This window comes from Procambarus clarkii, chromosome 47, assembly GCF_040958095.1.
Source record: "Procambarus clarkii isolate CNS0578487 chromosome 47, FALCON_Pclarkii_2.0, whole genome shotgun sequence".
NCBI lineage: Eukaryota > Metazoa > Arthropoda > Malacostraca > Decapoda > Cambaridae > Procambarus > Procambarus clarkii.
Genome location: NC_091196.1, coordinates 25,519,913 through 25,546,036, shown reverse-complemented (window position 1 = coordinate 25,546,036; position 26,124 = coordinate 25,519,913). Strand labels below are relative to the sequence as shown.

At 38.2% G+C, this 26,124-nt stretch overlaps 2 protein-coding genes, 1 long non-coding RNA gene and 1 pseudogene across 7 annotated transcripts in view; 3 read left to right on the top strand and 1 right to left on the bottom strand.

Annotated features, from left to right (window-relative positions):
- LOC123763023 (bumetanide-sensitive sodium-(potassium)-chloride cotransporter) overlaps positions 1–6,790 on the top strand; it is a 91,457-nt gene extending 84,667 nt beyond the window's left edge. Inside the window, exon 21 of the transcript XR_011222285.1 lies at positions 6,254–6,790. The gene's annotated coding sequence lies outside the window, so the exon portion shown is untranslated. The remainder of the gene's footprint in view (positions 1–6,253) is intronic.
- LOC138350882 (bumetanide-sensitive sodium-(potassium)-chloride cotransporter-like) overlaps positions 1–6,790 on the top strand; it is a 38,153-nt pseudogene extending 31,363 nt beyond the window's left edge.
- Positions 6,791–8,922: 2,132 nt separating this feature from the next.
- The window catches only part of LOC123763024 (bumetanide-sensitive sodium-(potassium)-chloride cotransporter), a 41,541-nt gene continuing 24,339 nt past the window's right edge, over positions 8,923–26,124 (top strand). The window contains exons 1-9 of one of the 5 annotated variants that reach the window (XM_069302183.1): positions 8,923–8,978; positions 18,255–18,490; positions 19,361–19,517; positions 22,604–22,699; positions 23,274–23,527; positions 23,756–23,870; positions 24,148–24,302; positions 24,775–24,969; positions 25,320–25,427. In XM_069302183.1, the coding sequence (XP_069158284.1) occupies positions 18,323–18,490; positions 19,361–19,517; positions 22,604–22,699; positions 23,274–23,527; positions 23,756–23,870; positions 24,148–24,302; positions 24,775–24,969; positions 25,320–25,427 (1,248 nt within the window). In that variant the 5' untranslated portion in view covers positions 8,923–8,978; positions 18,255–18,322. Of the gene's footprint in view, positions 8,979–8,998; positions 9,163–12,712; positions 13,134–18,254; positions 18,491–19,360; positions 19,518–22,603; positions 22,700–23,273; positions 23,528–23,755; positions 23,871–24,147; positions 24,303–24,774; positions 24,970–25,319; positions 25,428–26,124 lie in introns of those variants that run through there. The other 4 variants (XM_045749960.2, XM_069302181.1, XM_069302182.1 and 1 more) reach the window with 4 other exon arrangements.
- LOC138350780 (uncharacterized) lies at positions 17,091–18,371 on the bottom strand. Its single transcript, XR_011222284.1, has 2 exons — positions 18,232–18,371; positions 17,091–17,456 (listed from the first exon to the last, which is right to left on the bottom strand). It is a non-coding gene; the product is annotated as an uncharacterized lncRNA (long non-coding RNA).

Sequence of the window (26,124 nt, the reverse complement as noted above, 5' to 3'; positions counted from 1 at the left end):
GCCCCTCACTACTTAATACGAGTTCAAGAAGGTGTCAAGTGCTTCGTGTGAGCTGTCATCCAAACATTGTCAAATGTTTTTAACAAACTGATTCTAGCTTTCATAATTCTGTATCAGTTTTCATGCTTAGTTATCTTTCTCCACACATGCACCCTATCTGTCCAGTGTGTTCTTCATATTTGAAATGATTTTTGCTTATGTGATGATAACTCGTTCTAGTTTTCTGTAATTCACTTTCTGTATATCATAACCAACAAATTACCATCCTGATCCTTGCCCTCAGGTCTGACAATGTTGATCCCTTACATCCTTACTACCCGAGCAGCCTGGTCCTCCTGCAAATTGAGGGTCTTCTGCCTTGCTAACAAGAAGGTAATTACAGTATAACCTTTATTTTAATTGTATACATTATTATGAGAGTTCAATCCTGAGTGTTGAACAATACTATACTGAAGTCTAGAACCATTTATAAGTTTGGATTCTCACTTTTACTTAATGTGTTCTCAAACTATAGTTTTATTTCTTTAATTTCATCTGGTGAGTGTTTTACTAGTGTAGTGGTAAAGTGTTAGTTTTCTCTAGTGTAGATGGTTCAGTACAGTATTTGGAAGGAATGGATGCCAGTCAGCTTATTTGTGCTCACTACCTATTGTGCTTTGCCATCACTGATAATAATTTTCAATTTCATATTAGGCCATATTTTTGTGTGCAAGGTCATGGGAAGTTAAACGAATTAAAACATTTAAGAAATACTGCATATAAAGGTTCAGTTTTTAAAGTAGTCTCATATAAACATAGCAAGAAGGTATCTTTTATATAGGTGCTTCTAGATGTATGGGGGATTTAGGCTAGGTAGGAAAGGTATGTGAAGCATTTTGTGGGTGAACGAAACAAGTGGGTTTCCACTAGGTGAGGCAAACAGGTTCATGACTTGAAGCAGGAAATTGCTTGAAATTAATAGGAGGACATTGAAGTCAAGCGTTACAATGTGAAATACCCAGACAAGGGGTTTAGCACAACCTAGATTGTGTATCAAGTATTAGTACAGGGTAAGCAAGACTCTTGGGATTGCTTTATGACCTTTCCTAAGTAGTGCAATATAGTGAGGAACAGAGGGCATGACAATGATTGCAAGTTGAGAAGGATTGAGCTAATTTAGAACCAAATCGATCTGAAGCAAGGAATCTCTCTGCCATGGATCATTACATGGGAGGAAGGGCAAGACCAGAAGTCAATTGCACATTTATGGAAACACTAAATACGGCATATGATAAGTGATTATTGTATGTCCAATTAAATGTGAGCATAAGGTGGGTAAATAATAAAGCAGAAGGAGGTCATTGATTTTAAATAATAAACTATTATAACTTGTCAATTCATTTTATCACACATAAAATGTATCATCATAGATAAACAAGCACTTCAACACTCCAGACGTCATCCACTGCCAACCCTACTGCTTCAGAAGACCAGACATACAGTGCTCATCATGAATCACTCGAATGCACTCTTCAAGTGTCTTCCATCATTCGTTTATCTGACATGCCCAAACCTTCTCAATATGCTGTCTCCAGTTTTGCTATTTCTTGATTTTTGTACTCTAGGCATAAACTTGACAAAAATAGGAGACAGCATGGAGAATTAGTACTACTTTACTACAGTAAATCATGCACAGCATCTTGCCATTGTAAAAACCTAAATGACAGAACTTCAGTATTCATATGTTACGAACAATACATTTAATCCCTCTTTACAAACTGCTTCCACTTAACTTTACTCTCTACCACATCTTTAGTGCTGTTGGCTCTTAATTTCTACTAGATCACACACTGTCCTCTTTGTGATCATCCTCTCCTCTTAACCTCAGATTCATTCAAGTACACTTTTCTTCAGTTTATCATCATCCATTTTTTAGATAGTACTGTAACTCTTCTATCTTGTGTAGGATGACTTGGCCTCTGAGCACCGGCGAATGATTGAGCTGCTGTGCAAGTTCCGAATTGACTTCTCTGATGTCGTGATGGTGCCTGATGTGACACGACGTCCCAGGGAAGAGTCTGTGAGGGATTTCAATAACCTCATCAGCAGCTTCAAGGTTCCACCAGAGGAAGAAGATGGAGGTATGTTGAATATTTTTGTAACCATGCCTTAGCTAAAAACTCTGAAAAGGTAATACTTCTAATGGTATGTCTTAAATCAGTGTGATCATGGTTCTTGTTATGTTTAATAAGTTTAGTTTTGAATAAATTTGAAATGGTAACATTTTTCATCAAAAAGTATATTTGACCTCTTTCTCCTAAATATAAACACTATAGATTTCTTAACTGTGTTTTTGCTTTGACTCTTTGCATGTTAGGTGAGGTGCTTCAGGAGTTCAGAAATATGGAAGAGAAGGTCCTTATTTATTTATTTATTTATTTATTTATTATACTTGTTCCTTTAGGTGCTGACTAGCAGTTTCTTGTTAGTTTTGTAGTACTGTAATGTCTTAATTTCTTTAATTACATAATCTTCAATCTCTTCAGTATAATGGGTTTGGAGGGTGTCTAGTGATTATTTAGAAGACAGCTAGATTTAGAGGATGCTGGATGTCACAATATGAACAATACTGGATGTTTAGTCCCAATAAATTAAAGTGTTAAGTAATTTTCAATATGAAGTTACCTGTTGGGTAACTTCATATTGAAAATTTGGTTGTCGAGAGGAACAGAGGCCCATAGTGTCTGTGGGGCTGGTGTGGGACATTGTGGAGGGCTGGAGTGTCATCTAGGGTAGCTGCTGCTGTTGAAGGAGTACAGTTGCTATGTTCTGATGCAGGTCTGAGGACGAGTTGCAGTGTACTGGATCCATGGCTTATTTATATGATCTAGCATCTTGGCTGATGTAAACAAATCTTTAGCAGCATTGGGATTGTTGTCAAAATAGGAACCCATTAATGGTGATCGTTGTTACAAGTCTGTAGATGCTGGTGGTATGTAGTGATAGGAGTGTCTCTTACAGTTTCTGAGTTGTATGCGAGTTAGGAGTTCTAGGCAAGATTTGCCTAGAAATCTCTTATTCATTTCACAGTACGTTCACAAATTATGAATCATACACAACTTATTTGTTCATAATTAATTTGTAATAATAATTATGATAACTTTGGTAACAGAATAGGTCTGTCATTCTTCTACCACAATAATTATAACCACTATAATTTCCATCTCCATTTTTGAACCCTTTGATTTTCATGACTTTTTTTTTTCTCCAGTCAAAATCTGTGAGGGGATCACGGAGTCAGAGTTAGTAGCTCTGAAGGACAAGACCAACCGCCACATCCGTCTGAGGGAGCTGCTGCTGGAACACTCAAGAGAGGCCTCTTTCATTGTTATGTGAGTTGGGAAAGTTTTTTGGGTATTGTAGATCATGCTTGCATGTTTGGGGAAAAGGGAGAGTGAAAGGGTGGAAAGGAGGGGTAAGTGAGGGATGGAGAAGGAGGAAAAAGGGATGTAGAGAATGAAAGAATCAGGAGGACCGACTGTTACTAGATAGTTTCTGGACAGACTGAGGGCAGAAAATCATATACCATTCATCAAACAAATGACTCCTCTCAACGGACAAAATACAGGGATGCCACGAGAGAAGAAATAGCCAACCTAAAGCTATAATGATAAAGACTATTAACCAACGATAAACGATAACCGATATAAACGATAACCAAGCCCCTCAGGACTGAGACTTGGGGCAATGTATGTCACCACATTTCCAAGCCCTTAACAGAAATATAAGCACAGCCACCAAAAACACTTTCCTCTTCCAACAGGAACTCCCCATAAAAAAAGATACTCCCCCACTGACCATATGAGAGCTCTGCCCTAAAGATGACTTTAACTCCACCTTACACCTTTATAATTAGCCTATTAATAAAGCGCACTAATATATAACAATTAAGACAAACTTATATTGTTTTACTAGGAAGGGAAGGTGGGAGAGTGAGAGTGTGTGTGGGAAGGGGAGGTGAGAAAAATAGAAGCAGGAGGAAAAAAGGGGTAAAACATTTTCCTAGTACTTGCTAGCTGTTGCTGGTCCATGTCTGTATTACTACCAAGAGCTCGTTGTATAGATCACGTATTGCATGATACTGACATCATTGATAAGCAATAACCTATAGCAGTCTCATGCAAACTTTGAATTTTCTCCTCATTTGAGGATTATGTTGTAAGAATTCACACTTCTATTCAAATGACATTGCACCTCTTTTTTTATTTCTTTATTGGCATATTTAAACAAATAACCCAACTCAAGTTGACAGGTGTCATTTATACAAATAGAGTAAATTGTCTTGAAATTATATGTTAGTCCTACTTACTTTCTCCTGTGTTTGTGTAAACCCATATATGCAGTAGGTAGTTTTAATATTTTAATTCTCAAATTTTATACTGCACAGTAATCATCTCTATTACTGTATATTAACCTTCCTGTATACAGTAATAAGACCTGCATAATAAAATATTTAAATTGTTTATTAGAAATTCTGTACTGTACTATAATTTAAATGATGCTTCAGAATTTTGCATTTATTAACTCAAATTTTCCCTTGAAATAATGTGTGCAATATGGATTACATCTTAATATTATTGATGGATTAATAGATAAGGTTGTCAATTCCAAATATGAGTGAGACATTAATGTGTATATGGTTGACAGGACCCTGCCCATGCCTGCTGTGGGGACGGTGTCGGCGCCACTCTACATGGCTTGGCTGGAAACCCTCACGCACCAGATGCCACCCTTCCTCCTCCTCCGTGGCAATCAGTCCTCAGTTCTTACCTTCTACTCTTGAGAACCCCCACGCACTCGGTGCTACACTGGACACTGCTTCAACCATTGTGTGTTGCTCATCCAGCACTCCTCCATCTCTTATTTAAATTTACATGTTTTCCAAGGTGCTCAGGATGTATCCTACAGCCATTTGATACTTTTGTTCAAGAATTATCAATTTACTTCATCCCTTCATCCATATCTCTGTAATTCATCCTGAAGTAGCAAGAATTCCTTAAGTTATAAAATATTGCTCTTAAAATTGCTAGGTATGCAAATAGGCTATGGAACTAACAATACTAATGGTGCTAGATGTACCAAGTTATGAGCTATGGGATCAGTCTTTAGTACTTATTATTAATGAATTTCTTCAGGAAATGTTTAAAATAAATATTTTCAAAAGACAGTGTGGAGACGTTCAGTAACAGAATGTCAGAAATTTATTTTAAGTTGCTCCTTATATTCCACAAAGGAATAGGGCATGGAAGCTATAGATACAGTTTATAGATACTCATTATGTAGATGTAATGAATTTGTAGTGCAGATTGAGGAGGCAAGAGGGTTTAGCTGTTAATTTGAATATACAGTAGTACTGTATCACATGTAAACGAAAAACATATACAGTAATGATATGGGGTGATTATACGGATGTGGCAGGTTAAAGAGCAAATAAAGAACAGCACAAAAGTTAGTATGTAAGATGCAAAGTGTTTTGGCAAACTGCTACGAGAGACCATGACATGACAGTTGAAGTGATCTCTTGATGAGACTGGGAGCTCCTCTTGCCTCTTGAGGTTGGAAATGGAGAGAAGGTTATGGGGAACAAAAAAAGTGAACAATCTCATGCCATTCCCTTGTTCATTTTTATATTCATACCCTTAAAGATGTCCGCAAAATTTATATACAAAGCAATAAGCCTTTTATTTTTGGTAATTTTTCTGTGATAGTACAATAAGTAATGTTGGGTTGATGTGAGGGACATTGTATGGTTAATATAATGATTATACATTTGGTGTGTATAATAATTATGCATATAGTTTCTTTGGCAATTATAAATTTGGCCTGTCTAATAATTACATTTGATTTGATTGATAACAATATGCATTTTGAGCATTTCATAAATAAATATTTGATCTCTATACAGTATTTGTTTAATATGTTGGACAATTCTACAATTGGTCTCGTATCTACATTTTGTGTGATGACTGTATAATACATGGTGTCTGTTAACTATAATTTGTTATTGGAGAAATGTATATTTTATCCAATTGCTATAGAGTATGTTTATCCAATAAATGTACAAATTGTGTGAGACTTGCACACTTTGTCTGACACCCAGCAATAGAAACGTGTACATAAAAAATTTTCTGCTAAATTTGTCAGACAACTGACATTTTAGCGGACACTGTCTTGCTAAGTGTCGATTGTGCAGGCTCGGTACTGTACTGTGCAGGCTCGGTACTGTACTGTGCAAGTATATTAAAAACATAGCCATTAAATTGATACAAACCAATGCATGTGTAATTTATTTATTTATATTAGGTTATTAATATATAATGATACTTTTCACAAATAATGTTCAAGCATTAAACAAAAATTACATATTTTGTTAGTTATTTTTCCAGTTATTCCAGTTCCAGTTAAAGTGTATTAATCTTACTAAAGTAAGATTAGATTAAGTATTGCCTTGGTTACCAATTCTTTGTCCAGTGTATATATAAATGATTTAAAAATTGATTATACCAAATCATAAATACATATGCATTGTTATACATACTGTATTGCTAAAGTAACGTAAATCAAATTTACAATGGGCTAACCCCAACAAATTTCAAACATGAGAAGGGAGAGTGTGTGTGGGAGCCTGAGACTGCCAAAAGTGAAGACAACCCAAAAATTAGCACAAATTATTCTTGTTAATCTATGCTTCCTCTACTCTCCAGCCATTCAAAATAATGTAGATCAATAAAAGAATAAATATTTAATATTCCACAGTTTGTTAATGTACATATTTTTCAAGGTATTCTCTCTTTGGATACAAGCTGTTATCATGCTGGGTTGGGAATATATAATTGTTTTCTCTTCCATTTGATGACATCCATAAATATAATATTTAATACAGTATTCATCCTCAAATTTTGATAATTAATTCCCAATAAAATAAATTCCATTAACCATCACAATATAATGTTTCACTCAACAAAAGTGTCCTTCCGTTGGGAATGCATTGACAAACTCGAGTATATATTCTTGATGTTCACTCAAGCTAATATCTTGCTCATTACAGTCATTAATTGAAAATTTCTTTATTTTTTTTTAAATATTTTAATGAAGTCAAAATAATTGAAGGGAAGTGTCCAGGACAAGGGGTACACCTGCTGGACATTCACCGTAATGTTAATGTAAAGTTTGTCGCTACTCTAGCCCATTGATCAGGGCACTATATCATTCTTTAAGCTAAACATCAGGATGTTTAGCTTTAGGATGTTCATCAAATAATCCAGATAAGGCTTCCCGTTAAGAAATTTGGAAGAGCTACAACATTAAAGTACAGTACATCATTTTGATGTACTGTACAGTACATCAACCAGGTAACAGTACTTACTGTACTGTAATTATAAGAAATTGCTAACCCAGTATAACTATATAGCAGGTATACTATGCTTGCTCTGAAGAACATTAGCTGAGCATGGAATAAAGTGAAGATAATGACCTGAATTTTGTTTGGCAGAAAATATGGAATGTCTGTGCACGATTTCAGTAGTTTTATTGTAGAATTCCTCAAATGGTCAAGATTATGAGACTGGGTCAAAGGCTTGGAGAGAAATTCTTAAATAATCTAAAAAGTGAAATCTTGGAAATAGAGCCTTTTGAGGAATATCTCTGTGTGGACATGGAGCTGACACATAAACAAGAAAAAGAAGTGGCGAGGACTTCTGACTCCAAGATGGACATTGACTGAAGCACATGGGTAAGTTCTTTGCGGAAGTGAACAAAGTGATTTAAACTGCAACAGAAATGAACCTGAATTATCAGTTTAGTTTACAGATTAGGAGAGTTGCTGAAAATTACATAGCACCTTACCACAACACCTTCATGGAAAAGCAAAAGGTAGTAAGACATGCCAGCATAAAGAATTATTCAAAGCCCACTACATGGCCAGCAGCCACACCAACACCCTCAGTCACTAAAACTGCAGTTACTCCAACACCTCCAGTTGCATCTAACATCTATGGTTGTCACATCAAGTCAGTCATTAAGTTTTGCAACCCTGATGATGAATAAAAGCTCAGAACCTTCACCCCTGGATTCAATGTTCAATCAGTCACCAATTGATGGATGAGTTAATATCTAATTATTATCCACCAAATGGATACAATCCCTCTTTTAAAGCAACATATGCCATTGATGTGGACCAAACCACACACTAGAAAGTGAAAGGACGACGACGTTTTGGTCCGTCCTGGACCATTCTCAAGTCGATTCTCAAGATGTTTATACATAAGCCATTGATGTTAGGTGTCCACTCATCCCCGTCCCCTCACTCAGAACATTTAATATTAAGAACAACTAGAAACTCTATGGAAAATAAAACAATAATTTCAGACTTCAGTGAGTCACAAAGCCTTGCGGTGTAGGTGGCACCACGCACATGAGATATACCTTCAAATTATTAAAATAATAATATGAATTTTAGTATTAATTATATTTTCATGTCTGCGTAACAATACTTAAACTGATAAGCATTAGATAAAATTAAAACTACGTGGAATTTGATAATGCACATGATCGAAGGAATTGTCATGAAATTTAAATTGACGCAAAAGTCAGTTATACCAATAGAATGAATTAAATTATATATTTGCTCGTTCGTTCATCGTAAACAACGGAATGATTTATATTGTCTAATTGTGTGTTTCAACACGTGGTTAGATTTTCTCTTGACGTGACTTTGGCCTACTTATGAGGTCACATGTCTTCTATATACGTTATTGAATAACGGTTAGATCAGTAATTTTAGCACAAATCTTCTCTATATTTATTAGGTTCTTTACTTTGGAATGAGGATGAAAGAATAACTTTTAAAGTTCATTATAATAAAATAAAATAAAGGTGTTACCGCAGAAGAGCTTGAGACGCGTGGGAGCCGGGCAGTGTGGCCCACAGACCTTGACCAGGTAGGTACATTAAAGTCACTTGCACACGGGATTATACTAACCCGAGGACCACCAGCTCTCTCTCTAGTGCCCACGAAAGGTACAGGAAGCCGGGGGCTTGTCAGAGGTAGCTCCATTGTTCCTGAGGATGTTTAGCCAGCTGGATTTTGAACTGTAGCAATGTCTGCATTTATGGCTCGGGCGGGTAAGCGGTACCATGTGTTTATAACTCTTTGGGGGAAAAAAAATGTTTTTCTGTCCTATATTGTGGCTTGTTGAGCTTGAAGTTATTGCCCCTTGTATGTGGTATGTGTGACTTTTGAAAGAAAACTTGGAGGTCCGTTTCTCGGTGTATATTTGTCACATAATTACCCGCATTATTGGGGAGTAATTATCCGCATCGATTACTCAACGTCCATTCAGTTCATGTAGGCTGTCTTGAGGTTATCTTGAGATGATTTCGGGGCTTTAGTGCCCCCGCGGCCCGGTCCTCGACCAGGCCTCCACCCGCAGGAAGCAGCCCGTGACAGCTGACTAACACCCAGGTACCTATTTTACTGCTAGGTAACAGAGGCATAGGGTGAAATAAACTGTGCCCGTTGTTTCTCGCCGGCGCCTGGGATCGAACCCAGGACCACAGGATCATGTAACTTCCATTTGTATAATAAAAGTGTATCGTATTATGCAACACGACAGTCTATGTTCGTTCGTTTTGTGATGTTCCTGCACTGACGGTAGATGTGTAATCACAATGTGTTATTGTGATGTGTAATCACCGAGACGGAAGTTTATGGTCACGCCACCGTCCTCTTGGAGGTCAAGCCTATAGTCAACGTCAGGCAGGGCCAGCTTTCTCGAACTGGTCAATTCGGGCACTTGTCAGGAGTCAACACTTCTGGTCTTGGTAAATTGCCATGGCAGTTCAGTAAAGAGTTGTCGTGTTGGGTAAAAATATATTGTAGCTCTTTGCATATTATACTTTGTTGTTTTTCAGTGTCTGGGTCATTGAAAGTTGAAATTAGTGTTAATGACTTTATTTTATTTTTGTCTTATATTACGTGTACAAAGATAGATGTATTGCAGGTGTTAACAAGTTCAAGTATGCTTATTGAGACAAGAAAAAAATACATCTCAAAGGTATAGAATAGCTCAGGCTATTTCTACCCCCTCCTTTTTATTTTGTTTTATTCAATTAACTTTTGTTTTTACTTTTGCTTTTTGACTCCTGTTTTCCCATAGTCACATTGAAAGTTTAAATGCGGCTTTGTTTATGCTACGTGAGCAGACCATCAGCTGGGTGTAACTGCAGTACCTACCTTAACGCAACAATATACACTTATGAGAGCGTACTTACTCAACTTGCACTGTGTTCAAGAGTATACTTGTTGATCGGTAAAGTATAAGTATACTTATACAAACTAAGTATACTTGTTGATCGGTAAACTAAGTGGGTGACCATAATAACTCTCCATGCAGAGATTGATTAAGCCCAACACCAAACCAAGGATCAATTATTTGTAGCAAAGCACATACAATACATCACTCGAGACAGTACATAATCACACCTAAGGATTATTAATGACAAATTGGGACAAAATCTGTGTTCTCACCTTGTTACACACACTTCTTCAATCTTGGTCACATTATCAGTAATAACACGATATAATGTAGATGAAAGTAAACTTCTGGAAACTTTATACCAGAGCTAATTCCGTCATCACAAAACTGTCTTCTCTGCAATTTAATAATTAAACTAGAGCTTTCTCCAAGACAAACTACTAGTATTCATTAACGTATTTCAATACAGTATATTTCAACATGTTAGTAGTTATTATTATTGTTGTTACAGTTGTCTATTATTATTTATCGTGGGCCCCTCCCCCCAGACTACACAGCCATATGGTCTTAAGTAACACATTCCCAGCTCTGGAACCATTCAGTGTTTATGGATTATGCTGCAACCTATCGTGAATAATCAACACTACATCAGTAACCTCAGAGTCCCATGACGTAAAGCAAACACATCAATAACAAACTTTCCACGACAAAAATATACTCTTTAGGGAAAAGGTGTGGTCAGGAGGCCTGACTAAACCTGATATTGCTAAGCTACTGAACCTCTATAGGAGTTCAGCTTGTATGTGAATTTGAGTCACATAAAATGTATAACATGTGGACAAAGCCACAGGGTCATGCACTAGAATATTTAATTACGTCTTAGATTTGTTTGAAAATTCAGCCGTTTACAGGTAGGTTTTAACTGTTAATTTTATAATACCTGAAATTCTTGAAACTCTATATTTTCTCTCTCTAGTAGATAAACAAATTAGCTACATATAAAAGCTAAGTGTTATTATTTATTTAATGCTTAATCATTATAGAAAACATTTCCAGTACAAAGTGATTCTGTAAACAAAAATATCGTTATAATTCTATATAGATTATAAATGGAAACGGTAAAAAGTCGGTAAACAAACGCTAAGGTCTGACTATGACCTCTTTTTACAAAAAGCTACTACTCAAAGGTAAAGTATAGGGTAGTGACTAAACTACTCTCACAGGACAAATATCCTGTGAGGTGCTCAATAAAAAAAGTCGGGGCTCTCGTCAACAGCGTTAACACGACTAAAACAAGCGAAAACGAAACGGGAAAAAGGGAGGAAACCCCACCTCCATTTAAAACTTTGACCCAAATATCAGAGTAACAAGATTATCGCGAATAACCGAACTCAATTATGGGCTCACCATAGCCTGTGCTACATGGACATTGCGTTCTGAGTAGCTAAATCTAAAACAACAACATCGTCAACAGTTAATCGGACGGAGCCACTTCAAATCAGCTTGAGGCCAGTTTAGGATATGGAGCCTTCATTTTTTTTTTTGCAGGGCAATCAAACCAGAATAATCTGGTTTCTGGTCAGACTGAATAGTCTGCCAAATTTGCGCCTTACTAGCATTTTTTTATATTTATATTACTAGATTAATTTCCAGCACTACACTTTTTTCTGGCCATCACTGCACTGTAGAGGAAGTCAGCACAGTTTGAAGGAAATTTTGGTTACAAATTTCCAATACATTGATATTAGTTAAAGTATCAATTGGGTCTGGTAAAGGCCACCCCAAAGTTGACGTCATTATTTCAATAAATTGTAATACAATGTAGTCTGTAATACACATTTTAAGTAGTATTTAATCTAAGGATAATGCTGGGTTTAAGTGCGGCACCTTGAGTGAGGGTCGAGCCACCATGGTCAACACTCATATTGATATACAGTATTGATAATCTTTACTTACGAAGTAAAGTACATAAGATGACATTTTGCTAAAAGTTTTCATGAAGGTAAACTTGACCCCAATCAAGTAGGACCCCAACCACTAGAAATATATAATATATTACGTGATGAATACAAAAGATTAATTCGGGTACTGAGCTTGGTGGTAGGAATACTGGTGCCGTCTGGTGACGGGGGGTTACATATGGTCTTGAAGGGGCTGGCTGGGGTTAGTACACACGAGACCTGCGTCTTGTACACTCGTGCGGCTCGTCGTCGCCATCTTGATTCACCTTGAAGATAACGAAGGTAGGCACTATGAACTCGGTCAGTGTAAGAGTAATGGAGAAGCTGCAGAGAACAATTTATGAAAATATTATTTTGATTGTAATTATTAACATTAAAAGAGGCTCAACATTTTTATTGTTTTGAAGAAATTAGTAATAAGGTTCTCAATGGGCGCGATTGGAGCATTAAGTGGATGAGATGTCTTCTCTGGAACAACAATACTCTAGGAACAGCTTCGCCTCTAGAGTTGTCTCATGATACGGATGAAGGACTGATGACTTGCGAATACTGAGAAATAATGAATACTTCTTATACATGTAAGTCTGTTCAAAGGAGTCATCTTCTATGCTACGGAGGAAAACTGATGACTTGGGAACACTGAATACTTCTGTTGACAGTTACAGCAAGAAAGATAACTTTTGTCGCTTTACAGAAGACAGAATTTACCCTTTAGGGCACCGGTCTTGAGTGGTATCTGGTTGGAGTGTTTGTGAAGCCGGAGCCAAGATGAAGAGGGTGCTGAGCTGGAAGAACAGGAAACTGTTCCATATCAACCGGGTGGACACGGAGGAGCAGCTGAAGGCGGCCGAGGTCAACCATAAGAAAAAAATGAAGGGTAGGAATATTGACATCAGTGTTAAATATGTAAAGATATTTCATATATTTGTTAGACCCTTAGTTGATAACCGCGCCATATACGTGGTTAACGTCCCCACCTGTCCCCGAACTATACTAGTCTAACTAGTATTTAATATGAAGCTATGTGTATAATTCTTGGTATCCCAAGATGTATAAGAATCATGAACAGGAAAGAATTAAAGCTCCCAAGTATACTAGAAAGAATTATGCAATTTAGCATGAAAGACCAGACATTTCTAGCAATCCTACTCACTTTTTGCCTGCATTATTTCACTTTGGTGTAGTGTTCCACTCACCGGCTTGCTAACCCTCTATTTCAACCCGGCCGGATCAGCGCATCGTGATTTTGTTCGCCTCATTGTTTGCTCGCCTGTCTTCACGGTGTGTGTAATATACGTTTCTAAGCATGAGTGAAACCCTGCCATTTTTTCTAATAGTACTTATCCACCATTTTTTAAATCTTTAGCTCTGGTACTGGAGAATGTGACATGTTTGTGATATGTTGTTTTAGATTCGGCTACTCGGAACATAAAGCTCCAAGCAGCACGGGCCATAGTGAGCTCGTCGTACTTACCTGGCACAGGAGATGTGCTCATGATTAGTGATGGGACTTGAAATCCCTTTGAGAGTTTCTGGATCTAAACACCCTAATAAATACAGTACCTTAACTCTAGCCTGTTTTCAATATATATATATATATAATATATATATATATATATAATATATATATATATATATATATATATATATATATATATATATATATATAATATGTCTCCCTTCATGTGACATTCTTTCCTCGTGTAACCCATACATTACTACAGTACACATATTTCAGTGATAAGCTCACCGTCATATCTTCCTAATTAGCTTTCCTGTTTAGCTAGTTTCACTTGGCATGATTAAATAATTCATTGTGTCGGGGGGAACAGGCAACCAGTATATACATATAGTATATATTAGGCTTATATCAAGGTCCCTCCCCAGAATGCAACCCCATAATCTAACTCCTGGGTACCTATTTACTGGTAAGAGGACAGGAACATTAGGTGATAGGAAACGCGCCCAACCATTTCTGCTGCGCCCGGGATTCGAACCCGGAATTCTCGATTGTGAATCGAGAACTAACCCGACTGTGCTACTGGGACCCAACTAGGTTAAATAGCGACCCAAATAGGTTACCAGAAGTGAAATTATCGTAGCCACCATTCCTGAGCTTCCCTCCTCTATCTTCCTTTATTATCTTAATTTCTCGGATCATGCAGCTTTATTCCCAAATTGTCAGCATCAGTGCCTCCTTCACACTTTGTTCAATCTTTGTTCTTTTTACATTAGCTGCTCTGTTCTCTGCTTATCTTGCTAGTTTTGGTCTAAATTGATCTTTGTTTCCTATTTCTATCTTATATTTCCCACTACACTTTATATAACCTCTCATATTTCATATTTTTGTTGTTTTGATCATGTGTGCTTGCGTGTGAACGGTTGCATGTGCTTGTGTGTGCATGGTCTCATGTGCATATGAATGGGCTTGACTGTACATAGCTACATGTGCACTGTTATTAACCACGCTATCGTGAATTTGTAGTTTGTCATGGATGAATAGTTTATCCCAAATACTGTTGAGGGTTTAAATCTTGGAATGAGTAGCAGCTAACTGGTGTCTGGGACACTGCTAGTTGTGAGCACCCTGGCAAGAATAAGAATAAAAACAATAAACATTCAGAATTTTAGTGTCATTTTTCCTACGTGGATACTTAGACATACATATATGTCGTACCTAATAGCCAGAATCGTACTACTTGGCCTAGTATGCAAGGCCCGATTTGCCTAACAAGCAAGTGATTTTCGTTATTTTTAAATAGTTCTTTCCAAGTTGGTTTATTCCGGTTAATATTATTTTATTAAGAAAATTAATTACTGTATTATTTATTTATGAAACGTAACCATTAAGGAAAACTTCTCTTAATGATGTCACTGACTGCTTCATGTTAAGCAATCTTTCTCACTGATTTACGATAGATGAGACCATGGTTGCCGTATTGGTCTGCCGATGCATAAACGCAGATACACTAGTGTTAGTGGAGATAGGGACAGCAAAGTGCATGGCAACACCAATACTCATGGTCCGATGGTCTAGGCGGGTTCCCACAGAGGAATTAGGAACAGCCAACAGAAAGTCCCCAGCATAAGGGGCTGGGGAGCATGTTGGTGGTCTTCTTACTCTTGTAGTATATGGTGAGTTGTATATAGCTTATAGTATATATCCTCTTGTATCGGGCGTATATTGCTCACCATATAATAAGAGTAAGAAGACCGCCAATGTGCACTGGTCGACGTTTCGGTCCAGGACGGACCGAAACGTCGTCATCCCTTCACTTTCTAGTGTGTGGTTTGGTTAACAAGACCGCTAACTCAGAGGTGTACCGTAACTGTGTCTCGACGAATATATACTGAGATACACCTTCAGTCCTGACTGTTCAGGATTAAAGGCACTTGCTGGTTGGTCAGTAACCTATTGTGGTGCCTTTAGTGTCTCCTCTTCACCTTATCCTACATGGTTTTCAACCCGTCCTCAGACCAAGTCCATTCCATCCAGCGGTCGGCCACAAAGACGCATTCATCTATTTTATCATGCTGTTCAATCAAAATAGGAATTTTCTCATATAAATTAATAGTTATATATTAGCATACTGTGCATATCTAGTCATAGGTTAGGTTAGGTGTTTAGGTTTTGTTGGCGGTTATTTGTATTTGTAGTACGTGGATGGAGCATTTACAGCCTCGTTGTTCGAACAAACGTCTTCAGCGAAGCACTTGTTCCGGAAGTGTTTGAACGTCATCAGTTGAGTCGTGTATAAACCGTTTTTCATTCATAAACAAGGGGTTTTGGCGGGTGCATGGAATCACTTTGGCCTTTGTTTATGAGGACGCGCTGCGTGATCACAAACAGCGGGAAGAGTGACCTGAGCGGTAAGATACTCAATTATATTATCACAAATGCGGTGCTTAAAATTCCGTGAGGTATTCGCCACGTATCGAGCTGGACAGCTCAACCATTTAAATAATTAAACACCACCAGATCCAAGACATAAGACCCACGGATCTACATATTGTTTATATAAGAGACAGTAATTTGTAGATTAGTAAATGCAAGCTAAAATTTAATTTTCGGGTACTCCTTAATAGTTTGATCAAGTAAGGCAAAATGCTATTATAGCTAGGTAATAATTGGGAACGCAATATATATAGCAAACGATAGTTTGTAACGCAATATATAAGACGACAGTTGGTGATACAATGTATAGCAAGGCGATAGATGGTGTCTCAACGTATAGCAAGGAGAGTTGAACCACTTGTCTATGCATAAAGTAATAACGAAGTCTGTCGATGTATCCTATTGCCTCAATATTTTCTACCCGCTATATTCCTCGTATATTGTGGTGTTCCTCCATTTCCGTACATCATTCTTATCACTCTGCCAACCACAAGTGGCAGTGCAGACTCTCACTTTGCTATAAAGCGTAATCTGCTGTACTCACCTGAACTTGGATTTCCTAAGTTCTCCGTTGTCGAGAAATGCAAGATTTATCGAGGTCTCCCTAGCCAACGACTAACCTTCCCCAGGATGCAACAAACAACAGTTGACGATTGATTGATTGATAAAGATTAAGCCACCCAAGAGAACAGTTGACGAACTCTCAGGTACATATATATACTGCCGGGTGCACAGAGATGCCAGGTGTAAAGAAACGTGCCAAAACGTCTTGCCCTGCCCGGGAATCGAACCCAGAATCAATAGATTGTGAGCTACCTACGTCAACCTAGGAACGTGGGTGTGACCTCATAAAATAGTCGATCTCAAGGTTACTCCCTAACACAAGATGATGCAGGTTCTATTGCGATTGAAGGTTATGAGGACGTAATAAATATCAGATTTCTTAACAGTATTGAAATCAATTTATTTAAAAGTCAAAAGCACTCACGATTCAACATTTTGTATATAAACGAGAGCATTAATGAATAACCGCACATTTAAAATTGCATTCCTCTTTGTGCCAATTACCTAGCTTGCAATTGCATCAAGAGTAGCTCAATTACTCAAATAATTGACGGACACAGTCGTGCTTAAGCACGCGCGTGCGCACATCGCCCCCTGCCTACACTGAATTATGTCAATAACAGGGCGATATTAAATTTTCAGTCCGATCGAGTTGAGAGAATGTTTGCGGAGGTGACCAGTTCAGTCGGGGTGCAGTCGAATAACTGGCGTTTCACACAGCTCATTGTATAATCAGTGAAACTGTAAAATATAAAGTTAGATTGGATTAGGATATGCCAGGTTACACTGGACTAGGTAGATATGTTTTAGTACAAAAAAAAATTGTGGCTAGTCATCTATTGTAGAAAATAACCTCTATCCATCCATTGTAGAAAATAACCTCTATCCATCCATTGTAGAAAATAACCTCGATCCATCCAATCAGTTACAGTCTATCAGACATCATCGATAACTCACTTCTGCACTAAAGTCCCAGACTCCCTTGCACGCAAATTCACTTGTGAAAAGACAAAATAATACCCGCATCGTTTGTCAAGAAAATAGTCCTTTTGACAGGAAGTGACTAAAGTAATTATGGAATGGTTGCGGAATAAAAAATGTAAAGGGGTGGTAAATGGGAAATCAGAATAGTAATAATTGAGTAAAATATAAAATGTGCTGAATAATGTGTAGAAAAATCGAATTGTACATTACAAAATGTAAGACAGTAAAGAATACTATTTTTTTAACACTATAGTGGATACATGAACAGTGATCTGACGTATTTACAAGCTAGGTCTCCCTCCTAAAGCTCATCTTAGTCTTACCCTACTTAATTTCCCCAATACACGACCAGACAGGCGAACAGTGTGTGTCCACTCGTCCCTCTGTTCCTCCCCTGCTCAAACCCGGGTTGTTTGCACTTGGGAGGCGAGCTGTTCGGTTGTGGTGGTTCGAAAAGGTTCGAACAACCACAACCGAAGGTTCGAAAAGACTAAAATACAAATTTAAAATTTTTCGGATGACAGACGTGTACCTTTTCTCTCCCATGGTGTCCAGGTACTGAGGGACGATGTGCTTCCCCGCCAGGAGACACGGATGTGGACTCGCTGACATACCCATCCAACATGAATACCTACACAGGCACTCAAGCCACATTCCGGTCCCTACGTCAGCTGACCCGAGAAGTGCTGCCGAGACTTGAAAATTACCGCAACTTAGCGAGCATTGTGCAAGCTCCAGGCGCCGGCCAGAGACCCACCCTTGATGACCTCCACCAGCCGCCGCCGGGCAAGGTATACTCTGCTTCAGTCGTTGTATACAAAATTTGGAATGGTATATAGCTGAAAAAAACAAAGAAAATACATAGAAAGTTTACAATTACATAAGAAATAAAGGTTTCTAACTCAGATTGATCTACCCAATAAAGGTTATTTAGGGGTCTACATGCGAATAACAAAAACAAAATTGAATAGGTAAACTATTAAATGAACATTATGGAGTAAATTATGAAAGAGGCTTGCGAATGATAATGGCAAGTGATCTTGAGCCAAATAAACCATGCATTACGATTAATAAGGCCAATAAATATTAGGCTTCTTTGCTACTGAAGACATTATGGGTCATTACTTCGTCCTTTTCTGGAATATTTTACTAGTATTTAAATACAATGACCAAAACAGTAGTCAATATTCCAGAATAGGACGTAGTAGATAATACTTTCTTGAATCGAAACTCGAAATATTTCCCAGTACCGAGAGCAAAGATGACACCAAGACAAAATTCATCCAAACCCGCTGTTTAAATATAGCTGAATTGATTTAGTCTTGACAGGAGACTAAAGAATATTTAACTTTATATTTAAGATTACCAAAGAGAATAACACTTTCGACCCATTAAAATACTTTAATAGACCACAAATATTAAACGCAACCAGTATATTTTTTCAAATTAAACTTTCCATAACTAAGCAGCCTAGTTTGGCTGTAATGAGCTGCTGCTGTTTTTTGAAATGTTAAATTTGTAAACAGAAACAATTCAGATACGAGTATATTTGTGCCGATATATCTCGAGGAAACTAATTGTAATATCGTCCGCATTATAGGTGACTTAATGCTGACACCCCAGACATGTTTTTGCCTCCAGCCTTGTGTTCTCTCCCTCAGGATCCGGTCGGGGCGTCAAGGGAAAGTGGTGAGGAAAAATCTAGCGGAGAAGGTAAATTCGGCTGGATACAGGGTGTACTATTACGCTGCCTTCTCAACATCTGGGGAGTTATCCTCTTCCTCAGACTCCCCTGGGTGGTGGGTCAGGCGGGAGTGTGTAAGTAGCCTCGTACACGTGTAGTGTGAATGGTGGACCGGACCAGAGTGTGTATGTGACCTCATGCAGTTAAAGTGTGGCGGTGGACCATAGTGTATATATAGATCCGTACACGTGTGATATGGGTGGTAGGACAGGCCGGTGTGTATAGTGTAGTACACCTATGCGTTTGGTTCCTACGTGTGATAACCTGTAAAGGTGAAAAGTGCCCTGACGCTGAGGAGATAACTGCTTGAGAAAACAAAGAGGATAAGCTACCAGTTATCCTAGGACGGTTTGGAAATAATCACTGGAATAATTTTTATTTATATGATGTAAAATATTGATTGCTTACCGACCTGCAATAGGATGCATTAAGCACACAACGAAAGGTTATTTGTTCAGATCTGTTTAACTCTTACAGAAAATATTTAAATCTCTCATCCTTCCATCTTAGTAATGCTTGCCACATTCATAGTTTATAAATAATTTAAAGTCTATGGTATTGAGCAGTAAACGAAATAAGTTTCATATTTAAATTTATACATGAAACACGGTAACGTGAAGTGCTCACACACTCCCCATTATATGAAAACTATAATATTTTTGTATTAGAAGTTTCGTATATAATGTATTACTGGTAATTTATTTTCTTTTGAGTATCTATGCAAGTCTACTGGAAGGCCGTGTTAGAAATAACGATTAGTAACCTCTGTTTCGTCTGTAGAAACTATACCATGCGCTGTTTATTCGATTGTGATCAGTGTATATGGTTTAATTAGTTAGAATTATGTACATAAATTGACCTGTATAGGTCTTGGACAAGCTGGTGTGTACTCGCCTATTTGTGCTTGCGGGGGTTGAGCTTTGGCTCTTTGGTCCCTCTCTGTGTGTGTGTGTGTGTGTGTGTGTAAGTGTACTCACACCTGGATACGAAGATATAGGTGTAATTATGGGTGACATTATGTATAGAACTACTGATCAGTTTTTTGTGTCTCCTAAACATTCCATGGTGGTTGTTGAGGCAGGAATTGCAGAATTCATGGTGCTGGAGGATTAGTGTCACGTTGAACATGTTTCCATAAAATATGTTGTCACGGATGTATATAGATTTTCGATTACAAAAAGCATCTGGCATAATTTATATATGCGAGTGTAATAGCATTAATATGCTGAAGTGGTAGAAGTCCATGTGTGGCTACGTCTGTGGTAGAAAATAATAATAATAATAATAATAAAAATAATAATGTCCAGAGTCCCGCTTACCAAATGTCTGTTGCCTAAAGCAATGATTTCACCCTTCTGTTTCCTATTAGTTTCTTTTAGAAACTATATATTGAGTTTGCTATTTTCTAAATCGTGGTATGTGTGTGGTGTTTAATTTTGTATAGTGTACTTATGCACGAATATAAACTGTTCCTGTGGCGCAGTGGTAAAACACTCGCCAGGTGCTTCTCGCGCGCTTTAGCCTGGGTTCGTATCCTGGCCGGGGAGGATTGACCGGGTGCTAATCCTTAACTGTTGCACAGCCACTAGCACGCATAGCACCTTAATCCTAATGTTCCCCGGAATACGACCCGCCAAATCGTTTAACAACCAAATACCTATTCACTGCTGAGGAAACAGAGACAGTTTCCCCCATATGTCTCTGTTCACCCAGCAGTGAATGGGTACCTGGTAGTTAAACGATTTGGCGGGTCGTATTCCCGGGAAAATTAGGATTAAGGATCTGCCCGAAACGTTCTGTTTGGTAGTGGTTGTACAATAATGTAAGAACTCTTGTATATATATTGAGACGTGATCTGGAATAGCGCAGTTACTATCCTGGCAGGTGTTGTACCAAATCTCACATTAATAAAAAATAATAAAGCTGCCGAGTCCTTTACGGTGTACCAATTACGGGCAAAAAACGAGAATAAAAACTTTAAAAGATTTAATATAACAAAAAATGACTAATTTTACACAAAATAATAAACACTGACAAAAAAACCTTGACCACTTAGCTTAACACAATTAAAAAGAAAATGCATACAGGTGAATTTACGTTACTGACAAAAAGGTGAATGTGAAAAAGGTGAAAAGGTGAATGAAAGAAGGTATAATGTGCTCTGAATGTTAACCGTCACCCGTTCGTAAGAACATCAAGATAAGGGAAAACACAAGTGAGCTGAGAGAGCACCAAGAGGCTTTTGGTTGGCCACGGCCCTGCCCAGGGCGTTTATAACTGCGGCGATGTCATACTGACGCGAAGCTGAATCGTAGACGAGCAACCGGCAGGGTAAGTAGCAGTTTGCTGGTGGTAAATTGGAGCCGGCGAGTCGCAGGTGCGCGTCTCTCGTGGTGGGAGGGGGAGAAGGAGAGACTGACAATACGTTTTGGCACGTATTGTTGGAGATTCTTGATGTTGGTGGATAATGTAGAAGCATACTGATACTGGAGTGGCCTGGTGAGGCCACTCTAGACCGACAACCAGAGCGCAACTCCATAGTCTCCTGAGACTGATGGATGCCTACTACTACTACTACTGATACTGAAGATATAAGGAACAGGTATAATACACTGCTGTGCAGAGGATAACCGTAACGATATAAGTAACAAAACTGGTAATTCGGTAGCGTATAATACATTATACAGTTTAGATTTTTCCCACAATGTGCGTTTAGCCTGCTTTAACGAATTGTTGTGAATTTTAATGGTAATATTAAAATGAAGTATGAAGATTATTGTATCATTTATTTGTTTTCTGAATATTTCATTGTTACCTTGTATTGTATTTATTTTTAGGGATTATATCATTGATTTTCTGGGAATTGAGAGTTGGTAAGTGAAACTACATAAATATAATACGTATTGGATATTTTAGCTGAGAATTAAGGAGAGAACGCAGCTATATATATATTAAAAAAAAAACTGGTTTTGTACAGTGGCAAAGATTTATTTGTTTATACACATGAGCTGATCCTGTTACATAACAGCCTTAGCATTTTGTTTACTGTGGACCCATGATATGATATACTAAGGTGTGGACGTGTGTGTGTGTTTGCAGTTTTTATTATTATTATTTTCTACCACAGACGTGGCCACACATTTACAATTTGTATTTGCAGTGGAAGGCTTGCTGATTGTGACCAGTGGTAACGTGGTCACTGCCATCACCGCTCTCTCTATGTCTGCTATTTCCACCAACGGCCAGATCAAAGGAGGTTTGTCATCCACTATTTCATATGTATCCCACTAATTATATAACAGCATGCCCTTGGTGACCAAAGAACCCGGATTCTGGATTAGAGTCGCGGGCGCTGATTAACGTAATTGTATAAACTCACCTATTTGTACCTGTGAGTGTAGGTTACTCGTCTATATAAACTTGCCTGTGTGTTTGTAATAGGATGCGTGTGAGTACTTTCATGCAAATTCCCCCATATATATTTGTAGGGAATGATCAACTTGGATCCGCCTACTATACATTGGTTAATTTGAGTGATGCTTTATTAACTCAAGTATCTTCTGTCATATTTATGACTGTATCGGGCTTGGCGCCTCCACGTTTTCTTGTAGTACAGTCCAGTTAATGCTGGCGTCTACACCCTTTTGTAGCGCATTTTACATGTCTCAGTATTATGGCCTTTCCTGCACTACCTGTTACATCTTGTAAATTCTAACTTGTTCCAGTGCATCGTGTGTCACCGAAGCTGCACTTTGTTCAACAAATTACATGTCTCGTTTATCTTTCTAATGCTACATAAATGCCTGTCATTAAAAGTTTGTCTCCCACAGGCGGTACCTACTACATGATCAGTCGGTCGTTGGGACCGGAGTTTGGAGGGTCCATTGGGTTAATCTTCTCCCTGGCCAATGCCATTGCTGCCTCCATGTACATTGTTGGCTTCTGCGAGTCCTTGAATGACTTGCTGAAGTCCCAGGGATTGCTGATCTTCGACAATGGTGTAAATGATGTTAGGGTGATTGGCAGCATTGCCCTAGTTATTCTCTTCGCGATCTGCGTCATCGGCATGCAGTGGGAGGCTAGGGTAAGTTGTGATGCCGGGCTGTTGATACTCTCCTGGAGTTGAGCTCACGTGATTCACGATGACCTAGTTAAAATGTGAAGTAAATTAAATTAGGAGATTTTATTTACTTGGCAGCCTATACAAATCAAAAGTGCATTTCAAATAATTGTTCAATATGTATTTTTTGCATAGAAGCTAAAACAAAATATTGATGAGCGTAATATCTTGACCAGCCTAATTTATATACAGGCACAAGTGGTTCTCCTGGTGGTGCTTCTGGTGGCCATCTTGGACTTTTTCATCGGTGCCTTCGTGGGTCCTCTTACTGAAGATGAGTTCGCCAAAGGTTTCGTTGGACTCAATGGTAAGTGATCCTGGCCCGGTTTTGGTATCTTATCATTAACCTAATGGGCTCTGTCATATTTATATGACTGTGTATATAGAACTTGTGCTGTAATCTATGAGAACATCGGTACTCATTGACCAACAAACGTGCACTCCTAGTACTTTTATAGAGAGGTAGTAAGGGGACGTGTAGTATAAGTAGTGAATGGGGGACAAACACAGCAGAGGGACAAGGGTGAGGGGAGAGGGAACAAGAGCCCTTACCAATGCCCAATGCCTTGTACTTCTCGCTGCAGGGACGGTGCTGTCCAACAACCTCTACTCTGACTACCGTGATGAGGGAGCCCAGAGTGGGGAGGAAGGCAACATGGGATTCTTTGGTGTCTTCAGTGTTTTCTTCCCTGCCTGTACCGGCATCCTGGCTGGCGCCAACATCTCTGGTGACCTGAAGGTATGTACAAGGAAGAGTGGTCAGGACTAAGATGTGTTGCAACTTTTTAGTCATATATGAGTACCTGAAATAATTCAGCGGTGTCTGTATATCCTTTCTAATTTGGGAAACATAATTTAAAAATAAATGTAAACATTTATGTACTGTATATTCTTTTATCAAATATTATTACTGTAAAATTTACACCACTGAACCAAAATACAGAAATATAAATGTTGAAATATGCATTAATTTAACATTATATATATTAATGAGTTAACACGTTAATAATAATGTATTAGGAAATAAGAAACTAGCCACTGAGTGCAATGTTAAATCATTTAGTTACTTGGGATTTGTGGCAATTAAGTTCTTGAAATAAAAAATATCTCAAGTCAATTAGGAAATTAAAATTATATCATTAGGCAGCCACAGTGTTCATGTATTTGTTTAATCTTCAAGAATTTGTTAATTAATTTACATGGATCATCAGGACCCATCAGCAGCCATCCCCAAGGGTACGATTCTGGCCATAATAATCACCTACATATCCTACATGTGTATTGTGGTGTTGGCTGGGGCTGTGGCGGTGAGGGATGCCACTGGCAATGTCACTCAAATAGCAGACTGGTCTTTCACCAATTGTACAGACACTGTCTGTGAATATGGTCTTCTCAACAGCTCTCAGGTACGTCGCTAGCATACTGTCATCTACTGCAGTGTTCGTACTCTACAATGACACTTACTAGTCGTTAAAATCTTGTATTAATGTTATAATCGATTTCTTATGTTTCCAGTTCTGTTGTTTCTCGCACTATAATCTACCTTCATGATGAATCGGGTTAGAAAATGATGCACGTAAACTTATTTTTTGTATAGAAATTTCATACATTGTCACTTGCATGAAATTATAGTATTGACTGCCACTTGTCTACATTCCGTGTAATGATGCCTCCCCCACACATCCATTCTCTGTCAATGTGTTTACCATCTCTCTCATTTTAATTGACAGTATTAGAATATAACTGACCCCTTCAGGTAATGGAGCTGGTGTCCATCTTCGGCCCACTGATCTATGCTGGTTGCTTTGCTGCCACCATCTCCTCTGCTCTGGCCTCCATTGTCTCGGCACCCAAAGTTTTCCAGGTAATGTGCTGGACCCTCTTCTGTGTAAATCGATATAAGTATAGCCTATTATATACATTTTCTTCAATAATAAAACATGAAAAATATGGCCTTACATACCACAACTCAATCACAATAAATGAAAGCAAACTTTGTTCCATAAAATCGACACAGAAATTTCACTTTCCTAGTCACTCTTGAGCTAGATTTTAAATAAAGACATTTCCCAACAGGAACATTTCTTCCTTACGGGCGAATCATTAGCAACTGAGCATGACTTAGACCTCTGCTACATACCTATACATTTTGCCCCTGCGAACGACGTGTCCCTCACAATTATTCCAAAACTCGTGAATTGGCGATGGGTGTCACGAAGCCGTGGGCAAATGCAGAGTTATCAATGATTTTAGACCAAATGGCATGAGATGCTCTTTAATTACAGTATTTGATTCATTCGGAGATATTGAAAAAGATTTTCATAATCTACCCTAAGTTTGATAATGTAGGTTTGTAGACTAGACTTTCATCTCATGTTCTCTTGATTCCATGCATGACTAACCAGTCTGTGAGATAAGTTGTTCATATTAAATGAACTTATAGCTAGCTCTGATCTAGTAGTAGTAGGCATCCATCAGTCTCGGGAGACTCTGGAGTTGCGCTCTGGTTGTCGGTCTGGAGTGGCCTCCTCAGGGTGCAAAGCCAGGGTTGGTTGATACGA